The 19,886-nt window shown below is 40.5% G+C and overlaps 1 protein-coding gene across 2 annotated transcripts in view; it reads left to right on the top strand.

Moving 5' to 3' along the window:
• The first annotated feature begins 703 nt into the window (after positions 1 to 703).
• The window catches only part of LOC120572769 (sodium/hydrogen exchanger 9B2-like), a 24,209-nt gene continuing 5,026 nt past the window's right edge, over positions 704 to 19,886 (top strand). For both annotated transcript variants that reach the window (XM_039822197.1, XM_039822198.1), the window contains exons 1-12: positions 704 to 973; positions 3,326 to 3,397; positions 7,750 to 7,830; positions 8,535 to 8,622; positions 10,465 to 10,635; positions 12,047 to 12,188; positions 12,407 to 12,535; positions 12,959 to 13,040; positions 14,209 to 14,302; positions 16,951 to 17,057; positions 17,694 to 17,843; positions 18,343 to 18,451. In XM_039822197.1, the coding sequence (XP_039678131.1) occupies positions 3,326 to 3,397; positions 7,750 to 7,830; positions 8,535 to 8,622; positions 10,465 to 10,635; positions 12,047 to 12,188; positions 12,407 to 12,535; positions 12,959 to 13,040; positions 14,209 to 14,302; positions 16,951 to 17,057; positions 17,694 to 17,843; positions 18,343 to 18,451 (1,225 nt within the window). In that variant the 5' untranslated portion in view covers positions 704 to 973. The remainder of the gene's footprint in view (positions 974 to 3,325; positions 3,398 to 7,749; positions 7,831 to 8,534; positions 8,623 to 10,464; positions 10,636 to 12,046; positions 12,189 to 12,406; positions 12,536 to 12,958; positions 13,041 to 14,208; positions 14,303 to 16,950; positions 17,058 to 17,693; positions 17,844 to 18,342; positions 18,452 to 19,886) is intronic.

Genomic DNA, 19,886 nt, shown 5'->3' on the forward strand with positions numbered 1-19,886 from the left:
CTGTGTGTGTGTGTCTGTGTGTGTGTATGTATCTGTCTGTGTGTGTGTGTGTGTGTCTGTGTCTATCCCTGTGTGTGTGTGTGTGTATTTGTGTGTGTCTCTGTGTGTGTGTCTGTCTGTGTGTGTGTGTGTCTGTGTGTGTGTGTGTGTGTGTCTGTCTGTGTGTGTGTGTGTCTTTGTTTGTGTCTCTGTGTGTGTGTGTTTGTGTCTGTCTCTGTGTGTCTTTGTTTGTGTGTGTGTGTGTGTGTGTCTCTCTCTCTCTCTCTGTATTTGTCTGTGTGTGTGTGTGTGTGTATGTGTGTGTCTTTCTCTGTGTGTGTGTGTCTCTATGTGTGTTTGTCTGTCTGTGTGTGTGTCTGTGTCTATCCCTGTGTGTGTGTGTTTGTGTGTGTGTGTATGTATGTGTCTCTCTGTGTGTGTGTGTGTCTGTGTGTGTGTATGTATCTGTCTCTGTGTGTGTGTGTGTCTGTGTCTATCCCTGTGTGTGTGTTTGTGTATTTGTTTGTGTCTCTGTGTGTGTTTGTGTTTGTCTGTCTCTGTGTGTGTGTGTCTGTCTGTGTGTGTGTGTGTGTGTGTGTATGTGTCTATCTGTGTGTGTGTCTTTGTGTCTTTGTGGCTCTGTGTGTGTGTGTGTGTATGTGTCTCTCTCTCTGTATTTGTCTCTGTGTGTGTGTGTGTGTGTGTGAGTGTGTGTGTGAGTGTATGTGTGTGTGTGTCTCTGTATGTGTGTCTCTGTGTGTGTGTTTTTGTTCCTTACAGCCTGGTATTAACAGTGTGACAGTGACCTGTGTTTCCCATAATTCCAGGCTTCAGTGTGTGTGTGTCACTCTGCAGAGCGACAAACGCAACCAGTTAAAAACCAGCCTTTATTAACACACACACTCACACACACAACACTCTGTGTTTCTGTCGCTGCTGAGTCAGCTGTCAGTCGTCTTTCCGTCTCTCTTCCATCCAACTCTACCGACCAAAGGTAAGATCAAATATAACAATACTTATTATTAATCATAATAAACTGTGCAGGTAATTTGCTGCTTTTTTTGGAGTTTAACACTAATTTTTCCCCTAAAATTTGACCTGTTTTCAAAGTTTTTTTAAATCAGAAATGTGGGTTTCTTTGAACCAAAATGCCCAAATATAACATGGATGCATGCATGTCTGTTGTATGGTACCCATAACAACGTTCTTCAGGTAAAATTAATGATTACATTCATTGAAATTTTGGGTGTATTATTCAATTTTTATAACCTTTGAAAACATGTTTAAATGGTTTTAGAACAGTATATCCTGACTAAACTTTGACATGAACTAGTCTTGTGATTCTCTCAACATCCTCTCATCTTGACTGTTTTTAAAAATAATTCATAATTTCTGCTTTTTTAACTCAAAAATTAGATATAATGTCCAATAAATTAAGTTGATTGACCATGAATTTAAAACAAAATTTGACTAAAACGTTTTAAAAAGAGCCAAAAATGCTGAAAAAAAAGCACCAAGAATTCATTTCCTGAGAACTTAACTGGAAAAGAAAATGTGCAAAAGATGAATTTACTTAAAAGAAAACCTGTTATGATTTATTATTGGAAGCTTAATTCTTCATATGCGTTGAGTTGTACGGAAGATGATTAGTGCCACATGTGAAAAATGTTTTGAGAATGTGTGTGTGTGTGCATGTGCATGTACATAAAATATGTGTGTGTGTGTTTGTGTGTGCATGTACATAACATGTATATGTGTGTGTGTGTGTGTGTGCGTGTGTGTGTGCATGTGTGTGTGTGTGTGCATGTACATAACATGTATGTAATGCTAATTGTGGAGAAACCAGACGTATTGTTCAGTTATCTGGTGTCTTAATTCCAAAGACTTTCTGACTTTTAGTTTTATTTTACGGGTGATTTATTGAATAATTTCCGAGATGTGTTCTGGAGACAGAATATAAAACAGAAGCTCAAGTAGTTCAGTACATGTCCAAATAATTAACTAACAACACTTCATTTAGACGTCTGTAATTTCCTGGAAAAAGTTTGTACGAGTGATTGAAAGAACTGCTCTTTTTATGAGCTTTGCGAGATACAAAGAACAAGGATGGAATGAACAGCACAACTAAATATAACAGAATAAAAACCCTTTCCACGGAGTAGGTCAACTTTTATCAAGCAATACACACACACACACAAACTCAAACACATGCACAGACACACACAGAGGCACACACACACAGACACACAGACAGAGACACACACACACACACACACAAATATTTGAAACCAATGAATTGGACCGAGTGAACATTATCTCTGGTTTCTCTAAAGTTAGTTTTACTTCTTTCTACCTGGAAATTATTAAAAAAAATAAAAAGAGACTTCAGATACAGTATTAGGGGACCACTAAGGTCTATATAAAAGAGACTTCAGATACAGTATTAGGGGACCACTAAGGTCTATATAAAAGAGACTTCAGATACAGTATTAGGGGACCACTAAGGTCTATATAAAAGAGACTTCAGATACAGTATTAGGGGACCACTAAGGTCTATATAAAAGAGACTTCAGATACAGTATTAGGGGACCACTAAGGCCTATATAAAAGAGACTTCAGATACAGTATTAGGGGACCACTAAGGTCTATATAAAAGAGACTTCAGATACAGTATTAGGGGACCACTAAGGTCTATATAAAAGAGACTTCAGATACAGTATTAGGGGACCACTAAGGTCTATATAAAAGAGACTTCAGATACAGTATTAGGGGACCACTAAGGTCTATATAAAAGAGACTTCAGATACAGTATTAGGGGACCACTAAGGCCTATATAAAAGAGACTTCAGATACAGTATTAGGGGACCACTAAGGTCTATATAAAAGAGACTTCAGATACAGTATTAGGGAACCACTAAGGTCTATATAAAAGAGACTTCAGATACAGTATTAGGGGACCACTAAGGTCTATATAAAAGAGACTTCAGATACGGTATTAGGGGACCACTAAGGTCTATATAAAAGAGACTTCAGATACAGTATTAGAGGACCACTAAGGTCTATATAAAAGAGACTTCAGATACAGTATTAGGGGACCACTAAGGCCTATATAAAAGAGACTTCAGATACAGTATTAGGGGACCACTAAGGTCTATATAAAAGAGACTTCAGATACAGTATTAGGGGACCACTAAGGTCTATATAAAAGAGACTTCAGATACAGTATTAGGGGACCACTAAGGCCTATATAAAAGCATCCAGTAGCATGTCATAGGACTTTAAGACTTGTTTTTAGAGCAACGTTTGGATTCAGTTTGTTTTAAACGTGTGTGTGTGTTTATTTCAGATGATGGACGAAGAAGCCACCAAGCGTTACTGTCTGGAGAGCGACGACGGACTGAAGCAGAAACAAAATGAGGTAACAACTGCTCCTTCATCTCCTAAAAACATACTCTCTTAACCCTTCTGTTGTCTTCCTGTTGACCCTGCAACTTTTTGTTTTTCTGGGTCAAAATTTGTTTTTTTACGTTTTTGTCGTCTTTTTCAAAACTTTTTTTGCTTTCCCCCCCACATTTTTGTCACTTTTTCCAACATTCTTTCATGAATTTTTTTTTTTTAAAGGGGTTATATTTTAACCCCTTAACGCCGACTGTCGCTAATTTGCATCAAACCCTTTCCGACTGCAGGCGAGATAGCGTGTGTATTCCCCCAATGCCGGTTTGTTTACATTCGATACATACCTAGGAACCTTTTGCACGCACTGGTTTCTCGTAGGACCGGTCAGAGTGGGAACTACATCCAGTTCACAGAAGCGAAATTAACCCTAACCCTAAAAAGACTACTGTCAATGTTAGGGAGTAGGAGAGTGTTTTCTTTCTTGCTGTTGTCAAGATTCATTTATTTGTCAATTACTTGAAAATGTGTTTTATTAATTTTACCATTTTGTAAAGAATTTTACCATAATGCCTGTTGTCGCTAATTTGCATCATACCAAAATGTATTTCTATTGTATATGCTATGGACAAATTAAAAATCTCAACTTAATTTAGCATCAGCTTGGAGCCAGGAACACACATAATAAAGTTCTTATATAATTGTGAATAAATTCAGGCGTCAAAGGAATAAGATTGAATAAAACATCCAAATTTAAAGAAAGTAATGGGATGATCATTTACTTTACTTGTGAAGAGCATTTGATGCACGTCATCCACGTTATTTTGTTTTAAAATTTGGTTGAAAGAAACCCCATATTCTGATGAATACATTTAAAACAATGGGTCAAATTTGTTAATGATATTTACTAGAGATGCACCGATTGACCGGCCGGTGATCGGAATTGGCCGATTTTCACGTGACCGGCCATGACTGGCGACCTGCCGGTCAGTCTGACATATGCCGATTTTATGCCGGTCAAATGCACTCGTGCGCTGCATAATTAACATGAGCGCACCGCCACTCAATCAGCTGTTTATGTCATAAAGCCGTAATTACTTTTATTTTTTATTAGTCTGCTCTACTGATCTCAGGCGAACGGTCAGCCGCTCTCTCTCTCTCTCTCTCTCTCTCTCTCTCTCCCCTCTGAGGCTGAACAACTGGAACATGAAAACCGCACTCACTCGGGTCCTGTGAAATTTGACAGCTACAGTTTATCGGAAAATAGTGTTGGGCACACTGCCTTTGATGAATTTACTGTTTATAAGAACCCAGATGAGACAAGAAGCTAACGTTAGCGAACGCTGCGGTCCCTCTGCCGCCCCCGCTGCAAAACAAATAGAGAGATGCTGTATTAACGTTACTGTTTAAAACGCTTTCCAGGTTAGTGGGGATGCATACCGCTCCAAACCAACATTAAAGGGGAGATAGAATGCAAAACCGATTTTACCTTGTCATGGTTGAATAATGACAGTTTAGTGGGTAACTAGGACATACAAAGAACCTCTAAATCCCATTGACACCTCTTTCCTCTGCAAATCTCACAATTTGAAACTGCCTCTGAATACGGGCAAATCTCAACAGCCTCCTCCTCATTTGGCTCTAGTCTTTCTCTTTGTCACACCCCAACATTTGCATAGGCTACACAATTGACCTGAGATCAGTTGGTCTTCTGACTCTATCAATGAGAGCTAGCTAGCCTCCTCTTAGAATTCTTCTGAAATTCACAAAAAAATTATAAATTTGAAATCGGACACCATTTTTAGCTTCATAAGACCTAGGGGTAGAGGTTATATAAGTGGCGTGACGGAATTCAAACTGTAAATATACTCGAATCACGCCAAAAATGAAGCTAACTAGCTGCAATCTGTACACATTGGATTGAAGGGACAGTCGCAGCTAACGAAACCCCTAGCTAGTGTTCACAAAAATGAATTAAATTGAAATCTGACACCATTGTTAGCTTTGTAAGACCTTGGGATAGCTGTGATATAGCTAAGTGCCGTGACGAAATTCAAACTGTAAATATAGCTACTATAGTTATGCCGAAAGTGTAGCTAGCTAGCAGCGATCTTTTCCCATTGTATTGAATGGGACATATAGCTAGCTAGCTGCTCCTCCTAACAAATCGCCAGATGATCATAAAAATGCCTTACATTGAAAACGGACACAATGTTAGCTTTGTAAGACCTTGGGGTAGCTGTGATATAAGTGCCGTGACGAAATTCAAACTGTAAATATATTATAGTTATGCCGGCAGCCGGCCACGGAGCCCCGTAGTGCAGTAATCCACAAAGGGTGACTTTGCCCTGGGTATGGAGCCCAGCAGGCTGCCGCTTTCTCGTCAGACTGGGTGGCACGTCTTACCAAATTTGCAATTAGCCATCAATTTTCATAAAACGGCCCACATTTTTTTATGATTTCTCGCATAAAAGATTCTCAGAAGTGAATTTGGTAATGAAACATTGCAGTGTTTGGAATATGAAATTCTGTCACTTCTCTAATGTGTGTGTATGGGGATTCGCTCAACCAATCAGCGTGCATCTCTAATGTGTGTGTATGGGGGATTCGCTCGACTAATCAGTGCGCAGCTCATCTAAATATTCATGAGCATACCATATTTGGAAGACAAGCTCTTATTCACAGGGATGCATAAGGGCCAATAAAATATCAACTAGGCCATTTTCAGCCCAACCAATGTTACATACCCCATTAGGAGACCATAAGGGACAGTATGAAATACCCTATATAATCATTCTATCACCCCTTATAAATATCTTTATACTGCAAGACTATATTTATTTTATTTTCATTTGTTATATATATATATATATATATATATATACATTGCACTTTAGATGTGTGTGAATGTCCCACACCAGCAGTCATTTATATAGTTCTGTTTTATAGTGATCGATTATGTATTCAAAAAATGTTCTATTAAAGAAAATATAGAAAATAAATATTTGTGTGTGCTGGAAAGTGGTTAGAAAATATGAAATCGGAATCGGCTAAAATCGGTATCGTCAGTTCAAACTCAATGAAAAATCGGAAATAGGAATCGGCCTAAAAGTTGAAATTGGTGCATCTCTAATGTTTACCGTATTGGCCCGCATACAAGACATTTTAATGGAAATACATCTAAAAGAGTGGGGTCGTCTTATATTCGTGGTCTAGAGTAGATGAGTCCTGCGCAGGACTGTTTTCTTACCTGTTCCTGTTCCACATGCACCGCAAATATTAGATTGATTGTCAACAGACTGACCGGTGATGTTGTGTCCTTCACCGTCCCGCAGTTATTTTACTGTGTAGTATTAATACATATACAAACCTGTCATATAATGACAATAAAGGCTTCTTATCTCTTATCTTAAAAAGTTTTTTCCATTCACACAAACACAGAAACACACAAACCACACACACACACACACACACACACACACACACACACACACACACACACACACACACACACACACACACTGACCTTACAAAGATCAAGGCCACATACGCACATGAAGACGCACCTTCATACACACACACCTCTAATTTAGGCTGTGATGGACAAAGTGCAACTCATCATTCACTTTCCACATCTCACAATCTCTCTCTCTCTCTTTCTGTCCATAACTCCTTCTCTCTTGTGTGACTTATTGACACACACACACACACACACACACACACACACACACACACACAACACACACACACACACACACACACACACACACACACACACACACACACACACACACACACACACACACACACACACACACACACACACACCTCTAATTTAGGTTGTGATGGACAAAGTGCAACTCATCATTCACTTTCCACATCTTACACTCTCTCTCTTTCTGTCCATAACTCCATGACACACACACACACACATACACACACACACACACACACACACACACACACACACAGAAACACACACACACACACACACACACACACACACACACACACACACACACACACAGAACACACACAACACACACAAAAAAGTATTTTTCCACTCACACAAACACACACAAACACAGACTACATTCTAACCTGAAGATTTCCAACTGTTTGCCACAAAATTTCACACACACACACACACACACACACACACACACACACACACACACACACACACACACACACACACACACACACACACACACACAAAACACACACACACGCACCTCTGGTTTAGGCTGTGAAGGACAAAGTGCAACACATCATTCACTTTCCATGTCTTACACTCTCTCTCTCTTTCTGTCCATCCCTCCTCTCTTGTGTGACTTATTGACACACACACACACTCTCTCTGTGTCCTTATTGAAGGGAGGGAGTAAAGTTCACGGGGATCGAGAGATCACCGTCCTGCCGCGGAGGAAAATGGACGAACTGGACGACACAGACGGGGTGAGTGGTCCAGAAGCAAACACACACACACACACACACGCACACACACAAACACACAGACACACACACACACACATAGACACACACTTGGTTAACATCAGATAACCCTGAACTCTGAGAAAGGACAACTATTTATAGAAACTACAACTACACCTGAAGTTATGAAGTTGTTGCTGTTGCTACAATTGCTGTCAGAGCCTTTACTGCAGTTAAAGTACTAATACAACATTGTAATAATACTCTGTTACAAGTTAAAGTACTACTAAAAGACTGTAGTAATACTCTGTTACAAGTTAAAGTACTAATACCACACCGTAATAATACTCTGTTACAAGTTAAAGTCCTGCATTGAAAATGTAACTTCAGTAAATGTGTGTAAGTATCATCAGGACAATGTAGTTAAAGTATTATAACATTGTAGAAAGTGTAAAGTTATGTGTTTGTGTGTTTAATGGTCTAATCATGTCAGCTGGACTTGTAGGCCGTTATATTGTTGGCTAGTTTACTTTAGAATCAAACATCATTGACGTAGAAGTACCTTAACATTTGTACTGAAGTACAGTACTTGTGTAAATGTAGTTGTAGATGTTGTCTCTGCTCTTTTATCATTTTCACACAATGAAAAAACTTCCTCCATGTGTGTATATATTTTATTTGTATGTGTGTGTGTGCCTGTGTCTGTGTGTGTGTGTGTGTGTGTGTAGATGAAGTTTTCAGTGTCTGACTCGTCCTGCGTTTCGTCTTGTATCCGCCACGTAAATAAGGGACTCCTCAACCTGCTCATCACAAAAGGTAACAAACACTCACTGTGTATATGTGTGTGTGTGTGTGCATATGTGTATGTATATGTATGTGTGTGTGTGTGCTGCCTTTTACGTTAAATTTGTACAATAAAAGAAAGTTGGAAATTATTTCTTTTCATTAGTTTTAAATTCAACAAGCAGTTTGTTGTATTTTATCAGAATAGTGAGAGCAGCAGAACTGAGAACACTTTAATATTTGTTTATTTATCATTAGTAATACTGTTATCACCACATTCAACAACATTATGTCATGTTTTCCTCACACTGTGCAGCCCTCAGTGTGTGTGTTAATATTTAACTGCAGTATAAAACATTGTCCACACCAAAACATGAGACTAAGGCTTGATTTATAGTTCTGCGTTTTGACCTTGTGACCTAGTAACCAAGGGCGACCAAGCCTTTGCTGGTAAAATGCCACATTGTTAACATCTTTTAAATCACTTTTTAAAACTTTCTTTCATGGGAAAGCGTTTATTCAGCGTGTCAATGTGCAGCAATATAGCAGCAATCGGCAGAATGACTATTATCTCCCATACTAATTCAGTGTGCCAATGTGCTGCAATAGCAGCAATCGGCAGAATGACAATTATCCAGCATACTTATTATTATTCCGCCACATTTTTGTCCCGCTACTAGTCACAGAGCGTTGCCAACACATGTACATAAATACATCAAAACGTGTGTAATGATCGGGAATGGTGTGCTATGACTTTTCTAAGAGATTTGCCGCACGGTTTTCACGAAATCGGCAAAAATCGCCGAGAAATTGTCCCATAGACTTTAATGGAAAATCTTCAGGAAATCGCTTAACATCGCTCAAAACAACCCCTTTTTGGGGCCATACTGTTTCGCCAAACTTTAATGTTCGTAAAAAAAATAAAAAAAAAGTTTAAAAGTTTAAACCGAAGACAAGATTTTGGCTGTTAATGGGCTGAATGGGCATTCTGATATCAAGCACGGTTTCTACCAAATCACAGTTTATGTATCGTCCAGTTTTCAGACCGTATCAGATTTTCCAATGTGTGTGTATGGGGGCAGAATGTTGAGAGTTAGAGGGGAAGACAGAGGGGGGAGCTGCAGTACGATTCTCTGAAAGTTTTCCAAACAAACTGCTCTCTCCCGTACAGTTTTCACTCTTCATACATCATAGTTGGTCAAAATGTGGTAAATCTCTTGCCGGTCGCAGACATGTAACTATGGAATCCACCGGACTTACACTTTTGGCTCTCTTCATACCAACTGTCGATAGAAACAATGAAAAAAAATATCTGAAGGACGCAGACAGTTTCCTTTTTGTTATCTGCTCTGTGTCACATATATTACAAAAAAAAAAAAAAAAAAAAAAAACGCCCCCAAACTTTTTTTTTTTTTTGAGTTATTTTTTTTTAAAAAAAAAAAAATATTTTTGTCGTTTGGAGCCACGGTTTTTGAATTACAGAACAAACTTAAGAGGTATACTTATCTGTCTTGCTCTGTGTGTGTGTGTGTGTGTGCGTGTGTGTGTCTTCCTCTGTGTGTGTGTGTTTTTTGTTTCCATCTGTGTGTGTGTGTGTGTGCGCGCGCATGTGTGTCTTCCTCTGTGTGTGTGTCTGTGTGTGTGTCTTCCTCTGTGTGTGTGTCTCTGTGTGTGTCTTCCTCTGTGTGTGTGTTTCTGTGTATGTGTGTCTTCCTCTGTGTGTGTCTTCCTCTGTGTGTGTGTGTGTTTGTGTGTGTGTCTGCATCTGTGTGTGTGTGTGTGTCTGCCTCTGTGTGTGTGTTTCTGCCTCTGTCTGTGTGTGTGTGTGTCTGCCTCTGTGTGCGTGCGTGTGTGCATGCGTATGTGTTTCTGCAGTATGTTTGTTCTCTCTGCTGTTCGGCGTGGTCTGGGCGATCACAGGAAGTGAGTGTTTACCTGGAGGAAACCTGTTTGGCATCGTGGTCCTCTTCATCTGCTCCGTGCTGGGAGGGAAGCTGGTCGGAATGATCCAACTGCCCACGCTGCCCCCCTTCCCTCCTCTACTTGGTACGACCCAGCATCTTGTATTTTACCTATTTAATTACCTTTATATTTACATACTTTAAAAGTTACTTTTGGTTTCTTTCAACCCCTATTTTCCCAGTGAACAAATATCTATTTAATTGGTCCAGTATTGAGCGAGAAAAACTGTTCAGCGTTCAGCTAACGGGCGGTATAATGTGACATTGCAGCTTGTTTCATCCATAGACTGTAAATATTAATGGACAGAGCATGTGTGACGTCACCAATTGGTTTGTGGAGATCTGCAATGAGTCGTTGAGTTTGCCGTTACAGGCACAGCCATCCTGGTTGTGGATATGACGAGCCATAGACTGTTGGGCGGTATCTGACTGTGATGTTAGCTGAGAGTTGGCAACGCGGCTTAAACTCTACGTTACGTTACACACTTTCAGTGGCAATCTGGATGCAACTGTTGCTAAAAGCTAGCCTACATACGTAATTCAAGGTGAGATTTAGCTTAGCTAGGTTTTAAATATATCTTTGTCCCATAGTTATATTATATATAAGACAGGACTGTCAATCACATCACAGCCACGCCCTAAAACTAGAGATGTTCCAGTATTGGTATCACCTCCGATACTGCCTAAAACGCTGGTATCGGTATCGGTAAGTACTGGAGTTTACGCACCGATCCAATACCACGCAATAAAGCCCTAAAGAAAATTTACGTTAAAGTAGTTTATTTATGTTCTTTTTATGTTATAACTGACTGTCAAAATGGATAATAAAAGAAAGTTCTGTGGCATTCATTGTTTGTGTTTGTTCATGTTTCACAAAGAGTTTAACCTGAGCCAGACCGACAACAAAGATATAAACCATATCACATCCATACAGGGATAGTAGTATACAGCTGTTAAAACATAATAAAATATATGACACACTGGTATCGGATCAGTACTCAGTATTGGCCGATAAGCAAGTTCAGATATCAGAATTGATAACTGTATCATCGACTTTAAAATCATCAGAACATCATTCTGTGTTGCAGAAGACTTAGCGATTGAAACTATAAACTCATTATGAAAATGTTTACTGAGGTAATAAATCAAGTGAGAAGTGGGCCACTTTCTCATAGACTTCTACAGAAACCAACCTCCTTTTGCAACCGAACATGTCGCCCCCTGCTGGAATTTAGAGAAAATGCAGGTTTAAGGCACTTCTGCATTTGCAGCACTTCACTGAACCGGATGCTATGTCCAATAATATTAACAGTCTATGGTTTCGTCCTGTAGGGTTAGACTGCAGCCCGGTCTGTGGCTGCCGGTCACAGCGATCTCGCTTAATACTGGACCCATTTCAAAGATTGTTGTTGTCATCAGTCACTTAGACACTTAAACATAGGAAAATAGGGTCCAGGTTGCATAAAACAACCTTTAAATGTTTAAATATGTTGTAGGAATGCTGCTGGCAGGTCTGCTGCTGCGTAACGTTCCCTACGTAACGGACGCCGTCTACATCGACACCCATTGGTCCGCAGCGCTGAGGAACATCGCGCTGTCAATCATCCTGACCAGAGCCGGGCTCGGCCTGGACCCCACACATACACACACACACACACACACACACACACACGGCACATCACGACACAGAGACACACACACACACACACACACACACACACACACACACCGCCGTACGAGACACACACACAGACACACACACACAGACACAGACACACACACACAGACACAGAGACACACACGCACAGTAAAATAAATGTAACAACCATGTGTGTGTGTGTGTGTGTGTTGCTGCAGGCATTGCGTCGTCTGAAGGCGGTGTGTGTGCGTCTTGCTGTCGGTCCCTGTGTGCTGGAGGCCTTTGTCATCGCTGTGGTTTCTCACTTCCTGTTGGATCTGCCCTGGGTATGGGGCTTCATCCTGGGGTAACACACACACACACACACACACACACACACACACACACACACACACACACACACACACACACACACACACACACCATAACGACATATACAGCTCTCTACATCAGTGTATTAAAACTTGACGTGTGTGTGTGTGTGTGTGTCTGTGTCTGTGTCTCCGTGTGTGTGTGTGTGTGTGTGTCTGTGTCTCCGTGTGTGTGTGTGTGTGTGTCTGTGTCTCCGTGTGTGTGTGTGTGTGTATGCGGGTGTGTGTGTATGCGTGTGCGTGCGTGCATGTGTGTGTCTGTGTGTGCATTTGTATGCCTCTGTGTGTGTGTATGCCTGTGTGTGTGTGTGTGTGTCTCTGCGTGTGTGTGTGTATTTGTGTTTGTCTGTGTGTGTGTGTGTATGTGTGTGTTTGTGTATGTGTATGTGTGTGTGTAGTTTTGTCCTGGCTGCAGTGTCTCCAGCCGTCGTGGTTCCCTCCATGTTGCTCCTACAGAGAGAAGGATTCGGAGTGGAGAAGGTAAACTCCACACACACACACACACACACACACACACACACACACACACACACACACACACACACACACACACACACACACACACACACACACACAAACACACACATCAGTAACATACTCTGTGATCATGTGATTCTGCCAGCAGAGGGAGCTGGTGAACAGCTACAGAGATCAGTCTGTTTAAACATTACAAGATAATCTATTCAGGCTGATCCTACAAAATCTCTAGAAACAAACATTAGCCGCCTGCTTCTCAAACTACCCGACAAAGAAACACTCATGGACCAACTCAAATCTTCTACATGAGGGAAAAAGAAGAAGATGCCAAACAAATATTAAAGTGTAGCATGTACGGCAATGTGTACAGTAAATTAATGGGAATGTAGACTGTTTATTTTGTTTTGTGTCATATCTTCTGCACATAATATGTCCGTTAATATACATTACATACAGGAATTAATAATAACAAATTTTATAAAATGAATAAGATTCTGAGGGACCTAAGAACAAAATAAGAATAAAACAGAAGATGTAACAACCTTTTTTCAATCAGTATAGTTTATAAACAACTAAAGATGACACTGTATGAAATACCATTTGTGTTATAATGGGCAATCTGGCAGTTTGCGTCCACTAAAAGTTCGTTTTTGCCGCTGACAGACTCAGATTATTATTCTAAGTGTCTGATAACATTTTGGAAAGGATCCCTACAGAGATGGACCTTTTAGTTAAAGAGTAAGATCCTTTTAGTTTAACATGAAACAGCCCTGAAATCACCATCACCAAACTCCACCAGACTCCATGTAAATAATCAGGACTTTTAGCGTGTATAGAGCCAGTATATTTCCATATGTAAATGGGTAAATTAAGGGGTTATTTCAACCAAACCAGAGTGGTGATTGTTGGAACTGTAGAAAGATGAACCAAGACTGCTTTTGATAATTTTATTTTGTTTCTGTCCACTTTGAATAAAGTGTGTTTTACGATGATAAAAGTCCTGATTATTTACATGGAGTCTGGTGGGTTTGGTGATGGTGATTTTGTGGCTGTTTCATGTTAAGGCCCTGAAACACCACGTATGTGATGTTGTGTATCTATATGATTGAAATATGTATACGTATGGTTCTGTCTCTACCTTGTTATGATGTTCTGTGTTGTTTTTATTCAGGGGATCCCCACCCTGCTGATGGCTGCTGGGAGTTTTGATGATATTCTGGCCATAACAGGGTTCTCTACCTGCCTTGGAATTGCCTTCTCTACAGGTTTCTCTATCTATTCTGTTCCTTTCAATTCTACTTGATTGTCTTTATTCCTACAGCTGATTAAAACCAACAGAATTTGACCCAAAGAGCTTTCCAGTCGAGGCAGTGTAGGTGGAATTTGTTCTAATGAGGCCCTAAGGCCTGTCAAATCTGACTCCTGTTCTCCTTCTTTTTTTGGAGTCGAATTTTAAGAAGAAAAAAAGGAAAGGAAGTATAAAAAAAAAAAGAAAAAAGAAAAAAAAAAAAAAAAAAAAGAAAAAGAAGAAAGAAAAAAAGAAAAAAAAGAAAAGGAGAATTTATTAATTGCGTCAAGGTGATTACAAAGTATTAACTTAAGGGCTGAATAATTTTCGGAGCCCAATATTTCAGTTTTATTGTAAAAGGTTTGAAATATCAATAAATTTCGTTCCACTTCATGATTGTGTACCACTTGTTGTTGATTCTTCACAAAAAATTACAGTTTTATATCTTTATGTTTGAGGCCTGAAATGTGGCAAAAGGTCGAAAAGTTCAAGGGGGCCGAATACTTTCGCAAGGCACTGTATATGTCCTGCGAATTATGAGCTCCGATCTGTTCTCTCCCTCAAGCTTTTATCCTATCCTTACGGGGGGGGGGGGGTTAGATTTTAGATTACGTGTGGTCCTCCATGTTTCCTTCTTCCTATGCTTCAAATTTGCCAGGGCCGGGAAGCTACGATACCCATTTGTAGCATTAGCAGCACCTGTGAGTTTATCATGTGACATGCGAAAATGTGAAAGGTGGAGCAGCATGTCCTGTATGTCCCTTACCGGCTAACGTATTTCAAGATGGAGCATGAATATGGAGCGTCTACCCCAGTTCATGCAAACGCAAATGTAAAATTTTCATCCAATAGGAATACTTGGAATTGATGGTGGTGGTAAATATTCATGAAAAAGGTTGGTGAACGGGCAACACAGATTTTGATAATGAACCACTAAACACGCTACACACTGGACGACCACATACACACAATTTGTTAATAAAATATTTCTACAGCAGATGGTTTTAAAAATCTGCCTCCATTCAGATGAACAACATTACAGAGATAAGGACATAATAAAAACCAAAGTCAATCAAAGAAAAGGGAAATTAGGAGAGTAGAAATCTAATCAACAACTGACATGATAAAAAGCAGGAGAGGGAATAGGATTGGGCATCGAGAACTGGTTCCAACAGTTTCCACATTTACGATTTCAATTCAACATTATTATTAACTTCTTGACCTGCTCTCGCTGCCCCCTGCTGGCTTCTTGTCTTGTGTGTGTGTGTGTGTGCGCATGTGTTCATGTTTTTGTCTGATGTTTGTCTTATTGTTGGTCTGCTATTGTTTCTATTGTACATTTTAGCTTAATAGTACTTTTTACTAAATGTATTGTAATTTTATATTGTTATTTAAATATGTAATTTGGCTTTCTTTTAGGGTGACTTTTACCATCTGTCTAGGGACTGCAGATGAAAAATAGCCTTCTGGCTAACTCTGGCATATTGACAGAAATGTTTATTAATATGCACTGTCCCCGTAATAAATAAATGAAAAAAAATGGAACCGTTTGGAAAATTTGGTTTTGAATCCGATCATCGGTTCAAAATGTTTGGTTTCTGTAGCAATTTCTGTATTTCCAGCAGACGGTACGCGGTGCTCTATATTGTAGCTTTATTTTTTACGTAGAAAAACTGGTGGAACTGTAAATCACCATCGAATCAATATAAAATCTTCCTCTTATCTGTGAAATAAGCATATGACCCGTTTCAACTCCACCCCTCAAAGAACACACACACACACACACACACACACACACACACACACACACACACACACACACACACACACACACACACACACACACACACACACACACACACACACACACACACACACACCACCGAGATCCTGGTGGACCGGGCTCTGACTTGATGTCTTTGCTACTTAGTCTTGTCTGTGTGTGTGTGTGTGTAAGACAGTTTGTGTCTAAAAAAAACAAGAAGACACTCCCCCTGTAAGGATAGGATAAAAGCTTTAGGGAGCGAACAGATCGGAGCTCATAATTCACAGGACATCTTGGTGGACCGAGCTCTGACTTGATGTCTGTGGTTAGGGAAACGTAGTCTCTGTTTGTGAACCCACAACTGTGTTGTAACTGTTATGCTGGACTCATTAAACTTTGCTAATCTGAACTCTTTGTCTAAGATTAATCCTTGTGTTCTGGTGAACTTAAGTCTGATGAAAGAAGGCGTGGCAATGAATAAATGGGAGTCAGATTTGACAAGCCTTAGGGCCTCATTTGGACAAAATTCCGCCTACAATGAGTGTATTGGCAGTTTTTGTTTTGAGAGTTTCTGTTTTTATTTATTGTTTCCTGTCCCCTGAAACAACAATCCCAGAGGGAAAGCTCTCCGTCTTGCCTGTGACTCACACAAATCCTACGCCGTGTGGCGCTGCAGGTGGAGACGGTTAAAAGATATGTTCAGAGGCACATCCCCTCCGCTAACGGTCCGCACACGTTTACGCGTTCAATGTAGCCGAAGCGTCAGGGAGAACTACAAGCGAGTGGAAAAAGACAGGTCTTGAAATCTGATTTTAAATGGTCCATTGTGGAACATGTTGTCTGTGCTGTTTGTCCTCCAGGCGCTATGTGGATGAACATCCTGAAGGGTCTGCTGGAGGTGGTGGGGGGGGTGGTGGCCGGACTGATCCTGGGTCTATTCCTGTGCTGCGTCCCCGGCAAAGACCAGGTGGGGGCGCTGCTTTCATCTTGTTTTATGCCACCTTAACCCTCCGGTTGTCTTCCCTGTTGACCTGCAACTTTGAGTTTTTCTGGGTCGAAATTTCAACATTTTGTTTTAGTTTTTCTACACTTTCCTCGATGTGTTTTCCTCTCGATTTTATCAAATTTCATTTTTTTAGGGATGTTTTTGTAAATTTTTTAACAAGTTTTTGTCACCTTTGCCGATGTTTTTGATGGGGTTTTTTTGTCACTTTTCAGGATTTGTTTGTCAATTTTGGGGTGTTCTTTAAATTATGTTTTTGTAAATTTTTTAAAAAGTTTTTTGTGGCTTGTTTTTTCTCTCACTTTTTCACAATTTTTTGTCACCTCTGGCAATGTTTTTGATGTTTTTTTGGTCACATTTGCCGATTTTTTTGTCACTTTTTTCAGCGATTAAAAAATAAATAAATGTTTTTGTCGATTTCTTTCAAATTTTTTTGTCACTTTCTTGGCATTTTTTTAGTGATGTTTTTGTAGCTTTTTCCAACATTTGTCACTTTTTTCAAGGTTCTTTTGTCATAGTTCTGATTAAGTTTTTGTAAACATGAGGACAACAGGAGGATTAAATGTAAATGTCATTAAATTGTTTGAATGTTGTGTGCAGGAGGACCTGGTGTTGAAGAGGACTCTCATGCTGTTGGGTCTGTCCATATTCTCGGTGTTCTTCAGTCACGTTATTGGTTTTGCCGGAGCCGGCGGTCTCTCTACGCTGGTGCTTGCCTTCCTGGCTGCTCTGGGCTGGAAGACCGACAAGGTAACACGCTTCAGAATTACTTTAATCAGGATTAAACTCCTGGATTCACACCTGTTTAGGGCTGCACAGTTCATCGAATTATGAAGAACAATGAAATCGAGACAAATGATTATTTTGTACATTACGTTTGGCAGGTAAACTTATTTTTTTGTCTTTGTGTTTTGAATAAAACTTCACGAAGGCTAAGCTCGCTCAGTTTACATTTGAATATATTTTTACTAATATTTGTTTTAAGGGGAATTCAAATGTTCAAACAGGAAAAGTATGAAGGTGTTCTCACCATTGATTTGTTCAACTGTTTAACTGTTTTTTAACTTTAATAAATGCAACATCCTTCCAAAAGTCAACAAGTAATTCTGTTAACACTCTTGAATTCAATATTGACCAAAATAATTATGATTTTTTTCTATATTCGAGCGGCCCTAGACCTGTTCAACCAGTGTCAGCACGTGTTTTAATGGTTAGAGTTTTTAAGTTGAATGGATATGTTTATTTCCAGGCTCCGGTGGCAGCCATGGTGGGCCAGTCCTGGGATGTCTTCCAGCCACTCCTCTTTGGTCTGATTGGAGCGGAGATCACCATAAAGACCCTCAGCCCCAGCACCGTTGGTAAGAACCAAACTCTCAACAAACCAACGTGGTGCCAGTAGCTAGAAACCAAGTGGATGAGCTAGCAAACTTCCCCGGACTCCCCAAAACGTTGGTGTGCTTCTTGTTTGGATAACTAGTTTAAAAGAAGGTTGAAGGAAACTGCTGAATATCCAGAAATTAAAGCCCGAACAAGAACAAACTTTGCTGAGTTTTGTCAGTGGCCATGATGTTGTGGCCCTCCTCACCAACATTTTGATTTTCCAGCTCCGTTAGCGGTGAAGGAGTTGCCTAAGGATAACGCTAGCGATGCTAAGCTGACGTCAATACCAAATGTTAGCGATTGGTTATGGCAGATCCAGTGTGGCTCTGGGCAGATCAAATAGTTTTAAACTTCAACAGAGTACCCCCCTTCAGGAAGTTAACACTTGTCAATGGGGAGTGGCCAGACTCTCTGTACAAATGAAATGTACCAGAGTCTGGCAGGACCAGGCTAGTGTACCAGAGTCTGGCAGGACCAGGCTAGTGTACCAGAGTCGGGCATGACCAGGCTAGTGTACCAGAGTCTGGCAGGGCCAGGCTAGTGTACCAGAGTCTGGTAGGACCAGGCTAGTGTACCAGAGTGTGGTAGGACCAGGTTAGTGTACCAGAGTCTGGTAGGACCAGGCTAGTCTACCAGAGTCTGGTAGGACCAGGTTAGTGTACCAGAGTCTGGTAGGACCAGGCTAGTGTACCAGAGTCTGGTAGGACCAGGCTAGCACTAGAGAGGGCAACATTTAAAATGCCTTTAATTTCTTTTTAGCTTCAAAAGTCTTTTTCTACGAGTCTTTGTGGTCTAGTGGGTCAGATGTCTGTCCCAAATTGGCGGAGGCACAGATGCATCTCACACAACCGAACGCGGTATCTACGTGTTTATATCTATGCTTTAAAGTGATTAAATGTGGCGCCTGGATAGCTCAGTTGGTAGAGCGGGCGCCAATATATAAAGGTTTACTCCTAGACGCAGCGGGCCGGCTTCATCTCCGACTTGCTGCCCTTTGCTGCATGTTATTCCCTCGCTCTCTCTCCTTTCATGTCTTCATCTGTCCTATCAAAATAAAGGCTGGAAATGCCCCTCCAAAAAAGATCTTTAAAGTCATTAAATGTCTACGCGTTTCAGCCCTTAAGTACAAGCACGAAATGGCCGCCTCCGTCTGTGTCTTATAACTTGTTGGCACGTGATAGCAGCCTATCCAATGACCCTGATGAATGATGGGATAGGCTGCTCTGCTCAAAGGTTTGAAGATGTTTTGTTATCTGGCCGACCAGTCAGGTGACAGGAGTGGGAAATGCTCTGCAGACCAGACCGTCTCCTTTTGGAGACCGCTGGGTTCGGACTTCTTGAGCTTCGAAGGCTGCAGCCCCCTGAACTGGGACTGTGGGCTGTAGGCGTGTTTTATTGACTTTAAAGCCACGA

The sequence above is a fragment of the Perca fluviatilis genome, chromosome 14 (assembly GCF_010015445.1).
Source record: "Perca fluviatilis chromosome 14, GENO_Pfluv_1.0, whole genome shotgun sequence".
Lineage (NCBI taxonomy): Eukaryota > Metazoa > Chordata > Actinopteri > Perciformes > Percidae > Perca > Perca fluviatilis.